The 20,197-nt window shown below is 37.0% G+C and overlaps 1 protein-coding gene across 6 annotated transcripts in view; it reads left to right on the forward strand.

Moving 5' to 3' along the window:
- SCOC (short coiled-coil protein) overlaps positions 1-17,308 on the forward strand; it is a 40,087-nt gene extending 22,779 nt beyond the window's left edge. For 3 of the 6 annotated variants that reach the window (XM_087866458.1, XM_087866461.1, XM_087866460.1), the window contains 3 exons: positions 13,693-13,764; positions 14,108-14,191; positions 15,705-17,308. In XM_087866458.1, the coding sequence (XP_087722584.1) occupies positions 13,693-13,764; positions 14,108-14,191; positions 15,705-15,847 (299 nt within the window). In that variant the 3' untranslated portion in view covers positions 15,848-17,308. Of the gene's footprint in view, positions 1-8,115; positions 8,266-13,692; positions 13,765-14,107; positions 14,192-15,704 lie in introns of those variants that run through there. The other 3 variants (XM_087866457.1, XM_045798937.2, XM_087866459.1) reach the window with 3 other exon arrangements.
- Positions 17,309-20,197: the final 2,889 nt, after the last annotated feature.

The following is a 20,197-nucleotide window of genomic DNA, read 5'->3' on the forward strand; positions in this document are numbered from 1 at the left end:
ACAGATCAGGCTTTCCAAGCCAGTCATTTGCACACCAACATCACACTTTTTGCCACATTAAATTAACCATTTAATTAACATCTTCTTAAAAATTATTTTTAAGTAGGTTCCACACCCAGCGTGGAGCCCAACATGGAGCTTGAACTCAAGATCCTGAGATCAAGGCCTGAGCTGACATCAAGAGTCAGATGCTGAATGACTGAGCCACCCAGTTGCCCCATAATTAACATTATTTTTGAACTTGGCTTTGTTCTAGGCAATCACAGCAAATTGAGGGTTGGTTGTATTATTCATATTTTTCAATTACAATAAAATATGTAACGATTTTTAAAAGCTAATCTTGTACAGCCAGAGATATGAGCACCAATCTTTGGGAAACTGACTAAACATTACTTTGTGTAGAGAAAAATAAGCATCAAGACTGTATAATCATTCCCAATTACTTTCATTTTTGCCATAGAGTTCAAAGCTTGATTCCATAAAGACCCTGAAGTTCTTCTGAATTCTCATTTGAGAAACTCTAAAAATACACTGGTAATTTCTTACTTTTTCTCTATTAAACCAATGAATGAAAATAACTCTCATCAAATTAGCCAACTATTGGTTATCATCAAGAAATGATAATCTTGAGAAAAGCATACATGAACAGCTTAGTTTACCGAATAACAGTATGGTATACTAATTTTTTTTCTAAGATTTTACTTATTGAGAAAGGGGGGGGAGGAAGAGAGAGAGAGAGAGAGGGAGAGACAAGCAGATTCCACACTGAACACAGCCCAACTGGGGGCTCGATCCCACAACCCTGAGATCATGACCTGATCCAAAATCAAGAGTCAGACAATTAACCAACTGAGCCACCCAGGCGCCCCAGTATGGTATCCTATTAAGTCTAGTTTTGAAATCAATTTTCAACAAGTACAGTATATTCTTTACTCACCAAATTCAGGACAGCACTCATTCTCCAATGAATTCAATAACCTTTCAAGGGAAAAAAATAAGTAAAAAGGAAAATGTGAGTTCTTATTTAGGAATGAGATGAAACACATTTTGCAAATTAATGAGCTTAAAGTATCAGGGAACACACCTGGTTACACTTGAAAGTTATCAAAATGCCTCCATTTAGCATATTTCACTTTAAAATATCCACAGTATGTTTAGAACTAATTACTTAAGTTAGAAGTTTCATGTTCATGATGAGACTGTGTCAGTCTGGAACATCGAAATGATCTTGCAAGTTCTCTACGAATTATCATTTCTTCCTCACATATACATTGCTTTGTAACAGTTTTCAATTTGGAGTTCCCCATCCTCTATGAAGAGTATTTTAATTTTACGCTTTTACCTAGCTGTTTTATAATATTAATATATGCATATCCCAGACAACAAGTGTTCTTCTTATAATCAAATATTTCTGTGCAATTTCAATAGTTTCTATTCGTATGTGTATGTTTGCCTTACTCAGAAGAAGGAAACTTTCATGGTTATTTTTAAACCATTTTTAAACTGAAAAACATAATGCAAATATGGAACACTGTAAAAAATAAATGTATAGCTTAATGTTTAACTAATGACTAGGTTGCTAAAATTTCAATTCCCTTTTTATATCCACTCGGGTGGACTGTTCTTTTTTGTCACATTTTTGTTATTTCAAGGATTCTTCTATAGTCAAGGGCAGATCTTAATTATCAGCAACACTGTTTTGTCAAATTTACAACATTTGGTGATTGCTATATTGCTAACTTTATGGTTATCTTCGGTATGTTACATTTTTTGAGATTGTCTAAAGACTTCCTTTAAAGTCTAAATTATCTTACAAGATATATGTTTAGTTCCAAAATTTTAAAAACGTGAACACTCTAACCATATTCTACTTGATGGCAATCATTTCATGGGTCTCTTAAATGGCTTTAGCATCCAAAATAAACCATAGATTTTTTGGTGTGTTTTTAAAAATATGTATTTTAAGTGTCCTTTTATCTATAGGTTTCTTTCCAATCTGTAGGTTTCTTTCCATTCTTTTTTCTCCCCAGGGCAACTTATTTTCTTGTTGTTGAAGAAAATGGCTTTGTTTTTTGTTTTTGTCTTGTTGGGTTTTTTTCATAGCCAGATTTTGCTAATTTTGTCCGGGTGGTAGATTTAATATATTTCTCTCTGTCCTTCGTATTTCCTGTTAAATTGCTACTTTATGGGCTTGATCAGGTCAGGTTGCAATTTCTTTTCCTTTTTTTTTTTTTATTTTTTGGCAAGACTCTTTCATAGGTGGTGGTACCTTCTTCTTCCATCCGGAACTAAATGCTGTCCAATGGGTTTTCTTTGCGATGCTAGCGATGGCGGTGCTCTCGATCAGTGTTTCTCAACTGTCTTTTTCGTTATACCCCATCCCCAGAGCCTTTGACGCATTATTTTCCTCATCACACCCTTCTCTTATGAAACTGTCTTTTGTGAAGCTTGGAAAACCATGATTTCTTCAAGTATTTTTCAGAACCATACTCTCTTTGCTTTCCTTCTGGGGCTCTGATGACACCAAATGGCATCTCTTTTGTTGTCTTTCATTCCTGAGGTTGGTTCGTTTTTCCCATCATTTCTCTCCCTGTAGTTTAGACTGAATACGTTCTAGAGATTTCCTCAAGTTCACCAACTCCTTCCTCTTTCATCTTCATCCTACCACTGAATCTTTGCAGTTTTATATTTCAGTTATTTTATTTTTCAGTTATAAAGTTTTCATTTGGTTATTATTTGTAGCTTCTATTATGTTGCTTATAATATAAGCAACAACTATAACTTCTATAAGATATATATATATATATATATATATATATATCACTCAATTATGACTTCTGTTTCAGGATTTTTAATAATTTCTCAATCAAGTAGTTTTTAATAGCTGCTTAAAATCTTGTTTGGATAATTTCCACATTTGTGCCATCTTAGTGCTGGTATCTGTTGATTTTTATACTCATGTGAATTGAGATGTTCATGGTTCCTTATAAGCTGAGTAATTGTGGATCCAATCATAATTATTACATTATGATAACATGGGCCTGATTTAAGTCCTATGGGGAATGTTAATATTTTTGTTTTCATAGGAATTTGAGTTGGTTAGGTTGAGGCTGAAGCTCCAACCCACCCTTTCTTTGGGCCATGGTTTCGAAGTCATTTCAATTTGGAAGTCTTTGCAGTGCTTTATTTTTATTTAATTCTAATGATCCTAGTAACAACTCAATAAAGTAGGTTTTATGATACTTACTTTACAGGTAAAAAAGATAGGTTTGAATTCAGCCTATCACTGTCTATATGATATTGGACAAGACACTATTTGAGCCTTAATTTCCTCATCTGCAAAATGGGTTTGATAATACCTACATCATTGGATTGTTTGAGGACTGGGTAAAATAACACATGTGGCATATTTAGCATACTTCAAACCCTAAAGAAATCATGGCTAGTCTTCTCGTTTAAAAAAAATCAGTTTCACTGAGGAAAAATAATATATAATCAAATACAAACAATTTAAGTTACAGGAGATGACTTTTGACAGTTGTATATACTGTATAACCACCATTCTAATAAAAATATTATAGAACATTTCCACTACAGCAGAAAGTGCCCTCATGCTCCTCTGTAGTCAATTCTCTATCTGTCCTCAACCCCAAACAACCACTTATTCAACTATCACAGTAGCTAAATTTGTCTGCTCTATGGCTTTATATTAATAAAATCATACAGTCTGCATATTTTCTGTCTGGCTGTTTTCACTCAGCATAATATACTTCAGATTCATCCATATTGGTACTTTTTATTGCCTATTAGTATTCCATTATTGTACAGGGACATTTTTTACTATTGATTGAAAGAATTCTTAGATATTCTGAAATCAAGTCCTTTTTAAGATCATGTATTATGACTATTTTCCCCAGTCTATAAATTGTCTTTTCATTTTCTCAATGGTATCTTTCAAAGAACAGAAATTTTAATTTTTAGAAAGTTCAATTAATCATTTTTTTTCTTTTATAGGTTTGTTTGGTTTTTTGTTTGGTTTTGGTTTTGGTTTTTTTTGTTTGTTTGCTCTTGGTGACTATTCTCAAAAAATGTTGCCAACACCAAGGGGATGAAGATTTTTTCCCTTTGGCCTTTTCTAGAACATTATAATTCAACTTTTTATGTTTCAGTTTGTGATCTATTCTGAATTAACATTTGTGTATGCTATAATGTAGGGGTTGAGGTTCAGTTTCTTTTCTCCATACTGATATCCAGTTGTTCCAGCTTATTGAAAAAAATAATCCATCCTTTCTCATGAAAATACCTTGGTACCATTGTGAAAACCAACTGACCATATTATGTGTGGGTTTATTCCTAGATTCTAGTGTTTCATTTATCTATGTGTCTGTAACAATACCCCATTTATTTTATTGCTTTAGCTTTATAATAAGACTTGAAATAAGGTAGTGTAAGTCCTCTAACTTTGTGGTTCTATTACAAAATTGTTATTCTGGATCTTTTGTTTTTCCATATGAATTCTAGAATTAGCTTTAGGCCATAATCTGTGAGAGAAGTGAAACTCATGGGGCCAGAATCACAACTTTCTAGGCTCTCTGTCTAGAGGCAATTGTTGGATTTGATTTCCTAAAAACGTGTTAAGGACTTTTGTGTATGTTCAGTTTTATGTCTTTTAGTGTCTTTGTCTGGTTTTGGAATCAAGATAACACTGTTCTCATAAAATGAGTTGGAAAGTATTCTTTCCTATTTTATTTTCTCGAAGAGTTTGTGTAGAATTTATATAATTATTTAATTTCCAAATTGTTTACAAATATCTTCATTATTAATTTCTAGTTTAATTCCCCTGTGGGCAGAGAAAATATTTTATATGATTTCAACCATTTTAAATTTGTTGAGGTTTGTTTCATGATAGTGAATATGGTCGATTTTCTTGAATATTCCACATACATTTGAAAAGAAGGTATGTTCTAGTTATTGGTTGGAATTTTCTATAAATGTCAATTAGGCCATATTGGTTGAAAGAATTGCTAAGGTTTTCTATATCAATAGTTCCCAAATTTGCCTGCACTCTGTTGAAATCAGTTTTGAATCTCCCCAAAATATTAATGACTATATCCCAACCCTAGAGATTGTGATTTAATAAGTATGGGGTGTAGCCTGTTGTTTAGAATTCTTAAGAGATTATCAGGTGATTCTAAAGTGCAAGCCAAGCTTGGGACCTGAGCTCTGTATTCTTACTAATTTTCTGTATATTTGTTTTACAAATTAGAGAGAGGATTAATGAACTCTCCAAATGCATTGTGGGTTAGTTTCTTATTTCAGTTCTATCAGTTTTTGCCTCAGTTCTATTTTACAGCACTATTAGGATTTTGCATCTTCTTAAAGGAACTGACCCCATTATCATGTTATAATATGAATTTCCCTGATTACTAGTGAAGGTAGACATTTAAAAAAAATCTTTCTGGTTATTCAGTTTTCCGCTTCTGTGAGTTGCTTATTTGTGTTATATGAATAAGTGTTTATATTAAATTGTTAGAATTCTTTATATTTTCAGAACTTAACTATATTCTCCCAGTCTGTGGTTTGTTTTTCACTTGATTAAAATTGTCTTCTGTTCTGAAAACTTTTCTCTCTTTTGTTTATAAAACAATCAAAATTTAATCTTTTGATTAACGAATGGTACTGTCTTGTCTGGTTTAACAACTTCTTCCTTATGGTGATGTCATAAAGACATCTGTTTTCTAAAGTTTAGAGGGTTTCACATTTACTTCATTTGGAATTGAGTTTTCTTTGTGGTGGAGGTCAGAATCTAATTTCATTTTTTATATGAATAGCCAATCTAATTAGAACCACCATAAACACCAGTATTTATACTGGGGTGCCTGGGTGGCTCAGTTGGCTAAGTGTCTGACTCTTGATTTCAACTCAGCTCATGATCTCCAGGTTGTGGGATCAAGTCCCCCCATGTTGGGCTTGGCCCTGGGTGTGGAGCCTGCTTGGGATTCTCTCTCTCACTTTCTGTCTGCCCCTCCTCTCTCTTTTTCTCTCTCCAAAGAAACAAAACAAACAAACAAAACCCCACAGCAACAACAAAGTTATTGTACCATTTACACTTTCAACAGTCGAATAGTTCTTTCCTACAACCTGACCAACACTTATATCTTATCAGACACCTTTAGTGTATACCAACTTCTAGGTACAGGTACTCTCTAATTTTCTTTTTTGCCTATTCTTGTGTCATTACCACATTTTAAAAAGTTGCTTTTAAAATAGAATTACCATATGATCCAGTAATTCCACTTCTGGATATATACCCAAAAGAATTGAAGACAGGGTCCCAAAGAGATATTTGCACACATCATGTTCATAGTAGCATTCACAGTAGCTAAAAGTTGGAAGCAACCCAAGTGTCCATCAGCAGATGAATGAATAAACAAAATGTGGTATATACATACAATGGAATGTTATTCAACCTTAAAAAGGAAGGAAATTCTGACACATGCTACAATATGGATGAGCCTTCAGGATGTCACGCTAAGTGAAATAAGTCAGTCTCAAAAAGATAAATACTGTAAGAGATTTCACATACATGAGATACCTAAAGTCATCACATTCATAGAGAAAGAAAGAATGGCAGTTGCCAGGTGCTGGGGGGAAAGATAAATGGGAGTTGTTTTTTAATGGGTATAGAGTTTCAGTTTTGCAAGATGAAAAGTGTTACGGAAATTGGTTGCATGACAATGTGAATATACTCAACACTACTGCACTGTACAATTTAAAATAGTAAAAATGATAAGTTTTTTGCATTATGTATATTTTATTCTATTTAAAACTAAAAAAAAAAAAGCTGCTCTAACAACAACAAGAAAATTGCTTTTAATAGTTCTTAGTCTTTGGTGTTCTGCAGTTTCATCAACATGTGTCCACTTATGGAATTCTTTATTTTAAACCTGCTCAGAAATGTGCTTCTTGAATCTGAGCAAATAGTCCACAATCCTGAAAAATTCTTAGTTATTATTCTTTGAATACTGCTCACAGCCATTCTCTTTAGTTTCTCTTTTTGGCGTTCCTATTGGATATATCCTGGACCTACCTTTCTTATTTTCCACTTATTTAGGTCCTGTGCTGCATTCTAGTACATTTTCTCGTATTACGTATCATAGTTCTAGCCAAACGTATAGTTCTCAAATACTGAATGGAAGACTTTATATTCCTTAAAAGGATTAAGACGGTATGTCAGCAAACAGAACCAGAAGTGAAGTCAAGAAACAGGCAGACATGGGCTCATGAGAGTGTGCGGAAGTCAAAACAACATAGTATTACTACCTTGTACCGAACAAATATTAAACACAAGCAGGATGCCTCTTTGTGACAAGTGCTAGATATCAATGAACGCTATCAAGCCAGATTACATTACATTCCAAAGCCTGGCCACGGCATTTCCACTGCATGTATGAGCTTCACAAGGCAGTTATTCCTAAGCTTCAATGTTTTTCTGTGGGTTGCTGTGAGAATCAAAATGAGATAGGGTGAGCGAAAGCTCTACATACCATCTAAAATATTCTTAAATGGTCAAGTGCACTATGGATTTAATAATCGTTTGGAAAGGATGTGGAGAGGAACGATCGTTTGGAAAGGATGTGGAGGGGGATGTACTTAATGAATTTTCCGATTTGGGAAGTTAAAAAATACGGAAAAGTCTGCTTTTAGAATTGAGGTACCTCGGTATTGCACTGGCTTTCCTTATCCATTATGTCCACAAATGCCGTTTTCTTAAATTTGAATGATTTCCCTCTCCCCCGGCATGTGGTTTTACCAACCTCCTTCCAGGAGCTGTCAGAATTTTCCATACTGGATTTCTGACGCCAATTTTCTGGCTCCTGCTGAGACTAAAGAGCGGCTTTCTTTGGACTGGCTTTCTCACGCTTAACTTCGCTTCTGTACTGCCATTGGCTGTTGCTTTCACCGGACCCGCCCACAACAGCCTCATTTCTGATTGGATGCCAACGTCCTTTTGTTATGGCAAAAGGTGGATCCTCGGGCTTTGACAAAGAACGATTGGGGCGTTGTACAGCTAATGCGCAGGCGTGTCTTCTTGAGTGGGGATTGGTGGGCGACGGGGCTGGACGGGGCGGGACAGGGCGGGACTCCCGACACGGCGCACGCTCTGTGGGCGCAGAGGGCGGAGCTGCCGGTACCAGTCGGTCCAGGTGTTGGGGCCTGAGGCGTCTTCCCGTTCCCTCCCACTGCCAGCGCCTTCAACGGCAGGTGAGGGCCGTCGTGGGCAGCAGAGGGTCTGGCTCCGGGCAACTGGAGTTGCGACCTCGGTACAGCCGAGGGCCTGGAGGGCGGGGAGGGCTAGACGCGGCCCGGCGCACCAGGCACCGGGGAACAGCGGCCTCGGGCCTGGGCATTTGGTGGGCGCCTCAGGCCTGACTCCCCGCAGAACCCCTGCGCAATCTCCTTCTTATCTTCTCAGTATTGGGCCCAGAGGTTCCTTTGGGGAGGGGCTGCTCGCGTCCATGAGGCGGATCTCCCGCCGCCTTCTCCCGCCTCTTAGTCGAAGGCCGCTGTCCAGCCTCCCGCCGTGAATTGGGACTGCAGAGGGGCGTTTGGGCGGGATGGACCTGGCACGCGTGGACCTGTCCGTGGCTGCTGTGCCGAGAGCCCGGGAGGTGGGAGGAGAGGACGCCAGGGCCGGGAGGGTGGCGAGCGAGCGGTAAAATAAGGGCTGGCGACAGCTTTTCTGGCGCCGAAAGGAGCTCCCGGGTTAGTTTCTACTTGGGCTTCCCTCGAGGATCCTGCCGAGCAACTTTTGGGGAGTTAGGATCGAAAAGGAGAAAGAGGATGCCTTTCGAAAGGCAGGATTTTTGTTACACAATATATCGATTCCACTACTATGACGTAACATTGTTAAAGACCTGCTGTGCTACGTCCCCAGCACTTTATGTCTGTACCTAAGGATCCAAAGCAATGCCTATATATTCTGTGCCTGTGCTCACTGAGTAAAATCACTATAGCTGGCCATTCTCTGGGGATATAGCTTCCGTTCCAGTCCTCATTTGGCCAATCTATTCCTTAATCTTGTGGGATCTGAAACTGGGTTTATCTAACCAGAACAAATCAAAACTTGAACAGGCCTGAACAGACAAACCGTGTTGAAAGTTGATGCGGCTTGAATGGAATGAAATTTATCTTAAGTTGCTTAGTAAAATATCAAAGGAATTTAACATCAGAGATTGCAAAATATTTGGCAAACATAGATTAGGGCTGTATTTCCACTATACAATGGAAAAAACAGGGACTTTATATTTAGACCTGCCTTCAACATCTTGGTACAAACGTACAAATCACAATGCCCTTCTGTTGACTTGATGAACTAATAATATATGTAGAGCATTTAGTATGTTAATGAACAGTGACATTATTTTAGTAGTCTTACTTGCTCACTAGTAGGCAGATGACATGAAAATCAGTTTTAGATGCAGAAAAGTTGGGTGGTTGAGATTAGATGGATATCAGGAAAAAGTCTCAAAATTTTAGGTCTCAGAGGTGAGCATACCTGTGCTGGTATGATGGAAAAAACTACCCTAGTAGTCTTGGCTCTGACAGTGACTACTTATGTGATTTTGGGTAAGCCATTATTATCTTTGGCCTCAGTTTATTTGTAAAATAAGGCAGCTAGACAGATGATTTTACCAAAATTTCTTTTTGTGGCCTGAATTAGAGCCAAAAGGTAGAAGAGATAATAGGCAACATTATTGAGTACCTTCTATGTATGAGGTACCATTGCAAGCACGTTACATATAGCAACTCATTAAGTTCTTACAACAAAAATATGAGGTACATACTCTTATCCACATTTTACAGATGAGGAAACTGAGGCTGAGATGGTAACCTTGTTCAAGGTTCCAGAGCTTATAAATAGCAGAGCTAGGATTTAAATCCAGGTCATATAAATTTATGTCCTTTATCACTGTGCTAAACTGCTTTTTAACAGTGGTACTATTCAGGGTACTATAAGAGGAAGTAGAGGTCTCCTTTGGTCAAACAGTAGTTTTTGATCACAGGTATGTGGGCATGGAAAATGGGTCCATCCTAATTTTTGTCACACTTCCTGACCCTTGTTCTCTCCGTACTTCTTGCTTCCTGGACTTAAATTGTCAAAATAATTCTAGATTCTCTTCTACTGACCAAGGTTAGATGAAGATAGGCACCAGAATGTACTGTAATTTTTGAGAAAAGCTTTTGAGATCCAACCTAGGCTTAGGTCAGAGTTGACAGATCTTGGAGAACCACAACCATTTCGGAATGAAGGCAGCTTTAGGATAAACAAATCAGCCTTAGAACCCCACACTCATTTCAACGTCCTCATGCTTGAGATACTTTGGTCTGGATTTTCTTTTCACGGGATAAACAAATCAGCCTTAGAACCCCACACTCCTTTCAACGTCCTCATGCTTGAGATACTTTGGTCTGGATTTTCTTTTCACGGGATAAACAAATCAGCCTTAGAACCCCACACTCCTTTCAGCGTCCTCATGCTTGAGATACTTTGGTCTGGATTTTCTTTTCACATCAGCTTTGCATTTATGTACAGGAACAGAAGGAATTGAAAATGAACTCTTTTTTTCCTTTCTTTCTTTTTCTTTTTCCTTTTTTTTATTAAGTAGGCTTCACACCCAGTGAGGGGCTTGAAGTCAGGACCCTGAGATTAAGACCTGAGCTGAGATCAAGAGTAGGATCCTTAACCAACTGAGCCACCCAGGCACCCCAAAATGAACTTTTTTTTTTTTTTTAAGATTTTATTTATTTATTTGACAGAGAGAGAGACAGCCAGCGAGAGAGGGAACACAAGCAGGGGGAGTAGGAGAGGAAGAAGCAGGCTCCCAGCGGAGGAGCCAAAGGCAGACGCTTAACGACTGCGCCACCCAGGCGCCCCCCAAAAATGAACTCTTAAAAGCACATTTCACATGAGATTGGATTGATGTGATAGCAACTATAGACTGAGAAAAAGACTTGAGTTTTATAGTTGAAACACTCAGTATGGTATTAAGTGCATATTATGACAGTACCTGCGCTAATGTAGACATTGTGAGGTTTGAGGATTGATCCTGTTTTGAAAGAAAATAAAATCTGTAGCTAAAATACTTTGATATAAAGAACTCAGTGAACCTTCTGATCTTATATATAAAATAAATCAGTTTATTACTCTAAATTTACTGGAAGACCTTGAATGTATATAAGAATAGCATTTTAAGGCCAGCCTGTTTAATCACATCAGAATAAGAGAAAATCGCGATTTGTCTTTTTTGTTCTGCAGAGGCAGCTGGCAGTGCTCTTCTCTGCTTCATTGAAGAGTCCTGAATGCCCTTTTGCACGGGCTGCCACCTAGAGTTGGGCAGGTTTTGCACTGTACAGTCCTCGAGGTGCAATCTTCCATAGACTATGCTGTGAATAGTGTTCTCTTGGGTTGTGTTGTACATCGAGTGGCACTGTCCTTGTGCCCACCTGGCTTTTGTGCTCTTGCCTCCACTCCAGTCTTCGATGTGTGTTTCTAAGCTTCATTTTTCCTCTAGTAAGCCCCCTCCACCCCATTTTTCTGCCTTTCTTTTTTCTTTCATTTTTTCAGATGAGGTCAAACTGTTGACGAACCATACAAAGATTTTCTATTGTTTGGGGTACACGTGGCCATAATTTCAGAAACCAGCTTCATTATTACATTGATCAGTTTGGAGCACTTTACTTTTGTAGAAGACTTTGGTTTAATTTTAGTGGTAGACTGAAACATAGGCAGTGTTTTCCACATCCCTATACTAAACTTGATTTCAAAGTCAGTTCATTGATTGCATGATTATCTGTTGCTTTGCTTGTTTATCTTATAACTCTTTTCAGCCGTCATGAAAATTTTGTTTAGCTGTATTCTTAAAAACACTAAATATTAGAATTTTGAAGCACTTTTTGTATATTATTTAGCAGGGGAAATAGCCAAGCTGCAGGCTACTGTTGCTTAGTACTCCCAAGATCACTTTTGCTTTGGCTGTTGCATCAGAAAAAGTTTACATGTATATTACATATTATGTACATATTATATTACATATGGATAATGCAGATGTAATATATATATAATATGTACATATTATGTCACATATACATGTGTGAACGTTCTCTGAAATACAAAAAACCATTGAAAACAATTTGAGGGAGAGCAGCTCTAATGCTAGATAAGTAGAAAGATGCTAGATAAGCATTTGGTCAATTTTATACCATTTGTAGCTAGTTAATTCTTTAATAGTGCTATGTAAAGGATGTTTAATGTCTTTCTTCTTTAGACCAACAAGTGATCTCTTATTTCAGAGGTAGTTTAAACATATCATACACTGAGCATTTTATCTCCATGTTCATGCCAGTATCTGAAGAGTCCGACAGTTTTATTGACTGAAACTGTGAGGGAATATTCAATACACTGATAACTCTTATGATTCTAGTTCTAGAATGTAGACATCCTTGTTCAGTAGGTCTGGGTTCTACTGTTTAGCATATAGAGGCATAAGAATGCAGGTGCTCTATAAATAATTTGTTGAAAGAGTAATAATAGAAGCAGGTCTAAATTGCTTCAGTGAGTAGATTAGATTGCTTACGGATTTGTTTCCAGTAATAATCTGGTTTATTTAAAAATCTTGAGCACACTGAATATGAAATGAATGTTAACTATAGAGCAGAACATGTTTCACAGGAATTTTATGCTTTAATATTTTGGGAACTTTAAAAAAATTTTTTTAGAGCAAGCCTGTGGTGGGGGGCAGAGGGAGAAGAGGGAGAGAATCTTAAGCAGACTTTGCGCTAAGTGTGGAGCCTAACGTGGGACTTGATCTCACGACCCTGAAGTCATGACCTTAGCCGAAATCAAGAGTTACGTGCTCACCCAACTGAGCCACCCAGGTGTCCCAGTATTTTGGAAGCTTTTACAGAAACAATAAAATGTTAATATTTATTTACTTATTCATATCCTAATTAATCTGTTTTAACCATAACCAGGAGGTAACAAGATGATATTTTTCATTTTTCCCATAATATAGTTTCAGATAACTAGTATTTTTCTCTTGAAGTTTATCAATAAAAAGTATTAAACAGTATATATAAAGTAATACTTTAATAAGGAAAAATATTTTTAAAGAAATTTGTCTTCATCCCTATCATCATCCTTAACATAAGAGCTTTTTTCATTTTGCTGTTCTCTTTATTTGTATTTATGTATATTTTACATAATTTACATCAGTGAATACACAATTTTGTAAACATTCTTCCATATTATAGTCATCATAATTATTATTAGTAGCCACTCGATTAGAAACTACAGTAATTAACCAGACTCTGGACAGTTTATGTTGTTTCCGATTTTGTGGGTTGTAAATAAGGTTGAAGTGAAGATTTTATGTATATAATTTTTTTCCTTCTTTGTAATTTTCCTTAGGCTAAATTTCCAAGAGCGAAATTGCTTAGTAAAAAATACTTAAATGTTTTTATGAGTATAATTTATTACCATACTGCTTTCCAAGAAGATAACATATTTAGAATTTCTAATATTTTGTATTCTTCAATAACTTTGATCATTATATCCTTTAAAAAATTTAATAATTGTACAGTGGTATTTTATTGCTATATGTGTCTGTTTCTAACTTTCTCTTATTGTAGACCATTCATCAAGGATTTTGTACCCAAGGCCCAAAAGCTTGTTACCCGAGATGATGAATGCCGACATGGATGGTATGAGCTTTATTTTCCTTTTTGTGAGTTCCTGGTTTTTTGGATGCTTTTGGCTTAATTAAGCAATGGAAAGAACAGAGAAGCAATATTTAGAAGGCTTGGATTTGGCTAGTTTACTTATTTATATCCTTTCTAATTCTAGAAATGATTGATAATGGCAAAACAATTTATCTTCACCTTGGTGTCCTTTTCTGCCACGTGGGCATCTAACTTTCCTTTACAGGGCTCTTGTTTAAGTCAAATAAGATAATGAATATAAAACATTTTGCATATCTTTAAGTGCTACTCTACACAAATGGTACCTAATTTTAATTAATAGTAAATCTGAACCTTTGTATTTCAGCAGTTGATGCTGAAAATCAGGTGGAACTGGAGGAAAAAACGCGACTTATTAATCAAGTGTTGGAACTTCAACACACACTTGAAGGTTAGCTTCCATTTTGTAGTTTTCTTGAATAATATCCAATTAGTTGAAATTGTAAGCATTTGTTCTGCTAAATTTTGTTAGCGTGCCCCCAGTTTTTAAAGGTATAAATTTCAAAGTCCATTTCCATAGTTTCTTTTCCCTCCTGCCTGCAGGTTTGACTAGTGATTTTAAAGAGTAGATGTGCTTCAATAAGAGAGTGAAATAGTGTTCCTCTGCGTCCCTGTGGGCTTACTGTAATGCTGTTTATTACCTGAGAGCCCCTTAAGCCCCTGCATTGTGTTATTACTAAGTCCACTTTAATAAAACTTATACTAAAGTTTTTACTTTAGAAGTGTTTTCGCTTCAGAGATTAAAAGTGAATGGATCTGAGTTTTTGCATTTTCTAAATGTCTTGCATAAAATTAATAACTACCACTGAAACATCTTGCTTTTAATGAAATTAAGAGGTTGTGGGTTGTTTTTTTGTTTTTGTTTTTGTTTTTAACAGCAGGGTGAGCAGATCATGTCATTTCACCGGTTTCCCATTTCACGGTTAATAAAAGCCAGGATACTTTCTGGAAATCTGTTACCTCCTTTTACCTTTCAGAGTCAGTCATGTCACACTGTCCGCCTCTTTCATTCTACCTCAGACACTGACCTCCTTGCTGTTCTTTCAGCAAGCTTCTACTGAGGGTCTTAGTGGTTGCTGTTCTCTGCTTGAATCTCTTTTCCTTAGGTGTTTGCATTCTGTATGGCTCATGCCCTCATTTCTTTTAGGTCTCTGGTCAAATTCTCTTTATCAAAATATTGTTGACTATACCATGTAAAAAGGCAGCTTTCCTTTTGCTTCCTGCAACTTTTACCCTTCTTTTTTTCTCCTGACGCCTACTTGGTTGGAGCCCCCAAAATGCACATGTGCCCACATGCACTTTAGAATGTAAGCTCTGTGAGGGCAAGGACTTTTGTTACTGTTGCCTCTAGGACAGTGCCTGACTCTTAAAGGGCACCCAATACTTAGTTGTTAAGTGAATGAATGGAGGTAATGTTTTATTTGATCATTATGAATTTTGTCTTTTCCATTTCTTGCTAATGTAAAAACACAGAATGCTCAATTGCTTGGAAACTGATTTTCTATAGCCAGTGTATAAATCGAGTTGTATTCACCTGCCACATTTTCTTAAGCATTTCTGACAAAGATGTTACAGTTTTTTTTTATGTTGATAAGACATGAACCAAAATTCCCCTTTTAAAAACCAAGTCTGTATCTTACGGAAATAACCATTTTAAGAAATAACTACTCAACATAGATGCTATTTACCAACATTTAGTCTAATGTGAAATCTCTTTTTAAGAATTTTGGCTATTAACTTGCACTCAGTTTACTTTATTTACCTTAATTTCTAAAGTTACCTGAATTGAAAAGCAGAAAATTTAAAGATCATGTTATGTCTTTTAAGAATGAATCTTAAGTCTTATAATATGGAGTCGTTGCCATCATTTTATTCATAATGGGCTTTTTTATTTTTAAATATAGACCTCTCCGCAAGAGTAGATGCAGTTAAGGAAGAAAATCTGAAGCTAAAATCAGAAAATCAAGTTCTTGGACAATATATAGAAAACCTCATGTCAGCTTCTAGTGTTTTTCAAACCACTGACACAAAAAGCAAAAGAAAGTAAGGGATTGACATCCCTTCTGTTTTATGGAATTGCTGCTGATCTTTTTTCTTTAGAACTTGGATAGATTTAAAAAGTTACAGTACTTTTGTTTGTGGCTTAATTGAATATTTATGAAGATAATGTCAGATCTAGGCAAAATTAAGAGCATAACGGAAGACTTGAGTTCGTGTATAATATGTTAGTCTATGAAAACATGCAAATGTATTGTAGAGACTTTATAATTAGAAATGCATATATTTATGAAACTTGAAAATGAATGTTTTATCAAATTTGCTTTGATTTATAGGTTTAGCACTGTCTTTTATTATAGGCATAGTAAGAGATACAAGAAAATAACCACCGTGTTGTGAAAAGTGACCAAAATCATGTACTGAACGCACAGCTTTATGTACCCTGTCCACCATGTTGTGCCTCTTCTCCATTTGCTTCTTCCTTCCCATTTCCCTTCCCCTAAGGAAAAAATTGGTTTTACATTTGTAAAAGTAATTTTAATAGTTAATCATCTGTGAGAGTAACCTGAGCTTGAATTGTTGAAACTTAACTAAAATATAAGATACTTTCTCAGTTAGGGCTTGTTATAGGTAGTAATAAGATAGGATTGTTGGTTTCTCTTTCACCAGTTGAATACAGAGGCTATAAATATGAAGACTTTCCTTTGCAACTGGATTGTCAAATTGGGAAGGTTTGGTTGTTAAAACCTTCCTTTTGCACAAAATAACCGACTTAGTATCTGAAAAAGATGAGCTCTGGTTATACGTTTGGAATGTGTAATTTTGAGAAAAACATGAATAGGATGGGAAAGGTACTTGGCAGACAGTACTAACCAACTCCAAAATGTTTTTACTCCAGATTTGTGTGATCTCTGACACAGACTAGCTCTTTTCTCATATATATGGGAAAGTAGATTAAATGTGACTAACCTTATGTCAACCACATCTGGAAGAGAACAGTTACAGAGTTTAGTCTTAACGTTTGTTTGTAGTACCCAGCAGACCAACTTTTGCAAATCCCTTTAGAGTGTATTAGTATCAGAATCATGAATAAGAAAATGGGGTAGTTTTACATGTATACTAGATGATATTTTCTCAGTATTTTAATCTCACTACTTCTCCCTGAATTTTCTGTAAACCTAACTACTTGGGGTTTGCAGAGTTTTAGTCACTCTGACAGTTTCTAAAAATTTAGTTTGTAGATTTCATCTGATAAGAAAATTAGTATCAGAAGTAATGTTAAAATGTTAAATAGGAAAAGAGATCCACTAATACAGTTTTGGTTGTTAGATTTGGGCAACTTTTAATCCTGGAATAATATGTATTGGTGTGCGATTCAATGAATGACTTTAGCTGTATGAATATAATAGTTATACTGCAAATACTTTGCATTCCTTTTGTGACCTAATTTACAAACATTTAAGATTGTGTTGCAGTTTTGCTTTGCTGTTTAATAAAAAGCTGTTTCAGAGATTGTGTGTGTGTGTTAATATAGTAACTGTAGTGTGTATAATGGTGTAGTGGTATATCCAGGATTGTTCAAAGTCACAGGGTAAGTAGCATATCTTATTTAAGTACTAGTTACTGTATGTGAAGGGGTATATTTTTATTAAGACAAATGTTACAGGATATTATACATTAATTTTTTAAAATATAAGCAAAGAATTCGGAGAAAGATCTAAGATTGTCAGGGGAAAGTTGGTTGTAATTTTTAGGTTAGGCTAAGCTCCTATAACAAGAGATACACTAATAAAATAATATAGAAGTTTCTCTCCCAACTAATGGTTTTGAGGTTAGGCATTGCAAGCTAGCAGGCTTTGTTCCACCTAATGATTCAGGGACTTGAGTTGAGGATAGTTCTGCCATTTTCAACCATGGCTTCCAAATCACTCTAATCACTATTCTAATTTACAGAGAAACTACATGGGACACACATGCAAAGTTTTAAGGGTTAGGCCTGCCCAGAAATGGCACATATGTTTTCTTACATTCTAACGGCATGGAGACTTAGTTACATCTAGATTGCAGGAACTGAGAAATGTCGTCTTTGGCGGGAAGCCATATTGCAGTTACAACTTTATTACCATAAAAGCACATGGAGGATTCTGGTAGCCACTAGCAGCCACAGCATTCTTCTCTTGCTATTAAGTCTGTGCACAACCTTCTTCCCACACACACAACATACTCAACCCCTCCTCACCAGTTACTGATTCAACTCAAAATCCAGGATCTCCATCAAGGTCCATCAGTTGTAGCTGTGGCTTCTAATAGTCTGACAACTTCTAAACTGATGGGTAAATTAATTGTTGTCACCCTCACCTCTGTCCATTTATAATAGCATAGTAAGGACAAGAAACCCAAATAAAAACTCTCCACTTGGAAGATGGAATAAAGGGAAATGTGTTGATTGAAAGCGACTGTGGGGATATTCCTGGGAAACCCTGAGAAGAGTCTCCCTGATAATAAAGATGTTCCTTGGGACGCCTGGGTGGCTCAGTCGGTTAAGCGTCTGCCTCCAGCTCAGGTCATGATCCCAGGGTCCTGGGATCGAGTCCCGCATCGGGTTCCTTGCTCAGCAGGGAGCCTGCAGCTCTCCCTGCTTGGCCTGTTTCTGACAAATTAAAAAAAAAAAAGTTCCTTGACCAAATCTGATTTTGCTCTCTGGCAAGGGACTCCCTTGTTCATTACCCTCAATGGCTTCCACTCTTGAAAGTTACTCTTATCCACTTCTCTTAATTGCTCTGCCTGAAGTAGAGGCTGAGAATGTGCCCTTTATGGGAGTTGTGAAAACAGCACTTACTGCTGGCATGAGCTGGGTGCCCGTTGTTTTAAGGCCAAGCTCACATTTCTTTGGCAGTAAAATTCCCTCAAAAATTCTGTATGTTTCTAGTTCCACGTGTAAGGATTCACAATCAAGCACTTTTCTAGACCAAATTCTCAAAGTCTGCTTTCTTCATCACAGGAGCCTGTCTCTCTTTAGTGGAGGCTACCTGAGACCACCTGAAAATAATACTGCACTGGGAATGCTAACACCCAGATTACCACTGCAGGGATGGCTCCCTTTGTTTGACTTACCAAGTGACAGGTCTTGCTGGGCTCCCCCCTTAGCCTCCCACACCTCAAAAAGAAAACAATCTTAGACCTTTTTTTGGTACAGAAGGGTAGAGAAGCACTTGGCTTTTCTCATCCTTTGAGGTTCCTAATATCTGATGTTTCTCTATTCCATCTCTTCCTGGGAGACTGGTCAATTCTTTCTTGTGATGCCTTGCTAAAAACATCAAGGACCAGGGGCGCCTGGGTGGCACAGCGGTTAAGCGTCTGCCTTCGGCTCAGGGCGCGATCCCGGTGTTCTGGGATCGAGCCCCACATCAGGCTCCTCCGCTGGGAGCCTGCTTCTTCCTCTCCCACTCCCCCTGCTTGTGTTCCCTCTCTCGCTGGCTGTCTCTCTGTTAAATAAATAAAATCTTAAAAAAAAAAAAAAATCAAGGACCAGGCAATTCATTTCACATTCTGACTTTTCCAACTGCTACCCATGGAGCTATCAACTCAGCAGGTGACAAAATGTTACCTGAACTACAAGTCCCACCTGCTTGTCATGTGAATGGGAAGCCAATGCTATACATTTTGTTTTCCTTATGACAGTATCTCACTTCAGGCTATCAATTTCTATATTAGAAATATAGATGGTAAACAGGGTGCACAGGGACTGTGTCTAGCTTCTGACATAGACTCACTCAGTGACCAAACTTTAACCAGGCTCTTCGGAGCCTTCTTTCCGACTGGACCTCATCATGAGCCCTGTCTCTGGCCTGACTATGCCAGTTTTCAAAAGAATCCTGCTAAGTCAGTTTCGAGAGAATTCCCCCACCCTCAGCATCTGATCACCCTGGTTTTCTGGGGTTAAATCTGTTTAGCAAGCGTTCCCCTGCCCTTGATGTCTCCTTAGTAATTTTCCCTCTCCCATGATTTTGCCCATTGACTTTAAATCCCAGCTGTCTTTGCTTATTTGGAGTTGAGTGAATTATCTCTCCCCTACTGTGATAGTCTTGGGCACTTATTGTAGTAGCTAGAATAAAGTCTTCCTCACTGTTTAAACAAGTGTTGGAATAATTTTTTCTTTAATTCTTCTAGCTTTAAATGCTGGTGGAATGATGATTGTCAGGAAAATCAGCACACCTCCTTCCTCAACCACTTCTCCCCCAGTAGGACTTCCGTCAATACTGATAAATAGCATTCCATCCAGAATTTGTCCGCTTTATAATCCTGTTGGACTCTCTTTATAGCAGATTAACTATAAATCACAATCCCTTATCTGGAATTCTTGGGACCAAATGTTCCAGAATTTGGAATTTTTCAGCTT

The sequence above is a fragment of the Ursus americanus genome, chromosome 13 (genome assembly GCF_024610735.1).
Source record: "Ursus americanus isolate L20-20 chromosome 13, mUrsAme1.1.p, whole genome shotgun sequence".
Classification (NCBI taxonomy): domain Eukaryota; kingdom Metazoa; phylum Chordata; class Mammalia; order Carnivora; family Ursidae; genus Ursus; species Ursus americanus.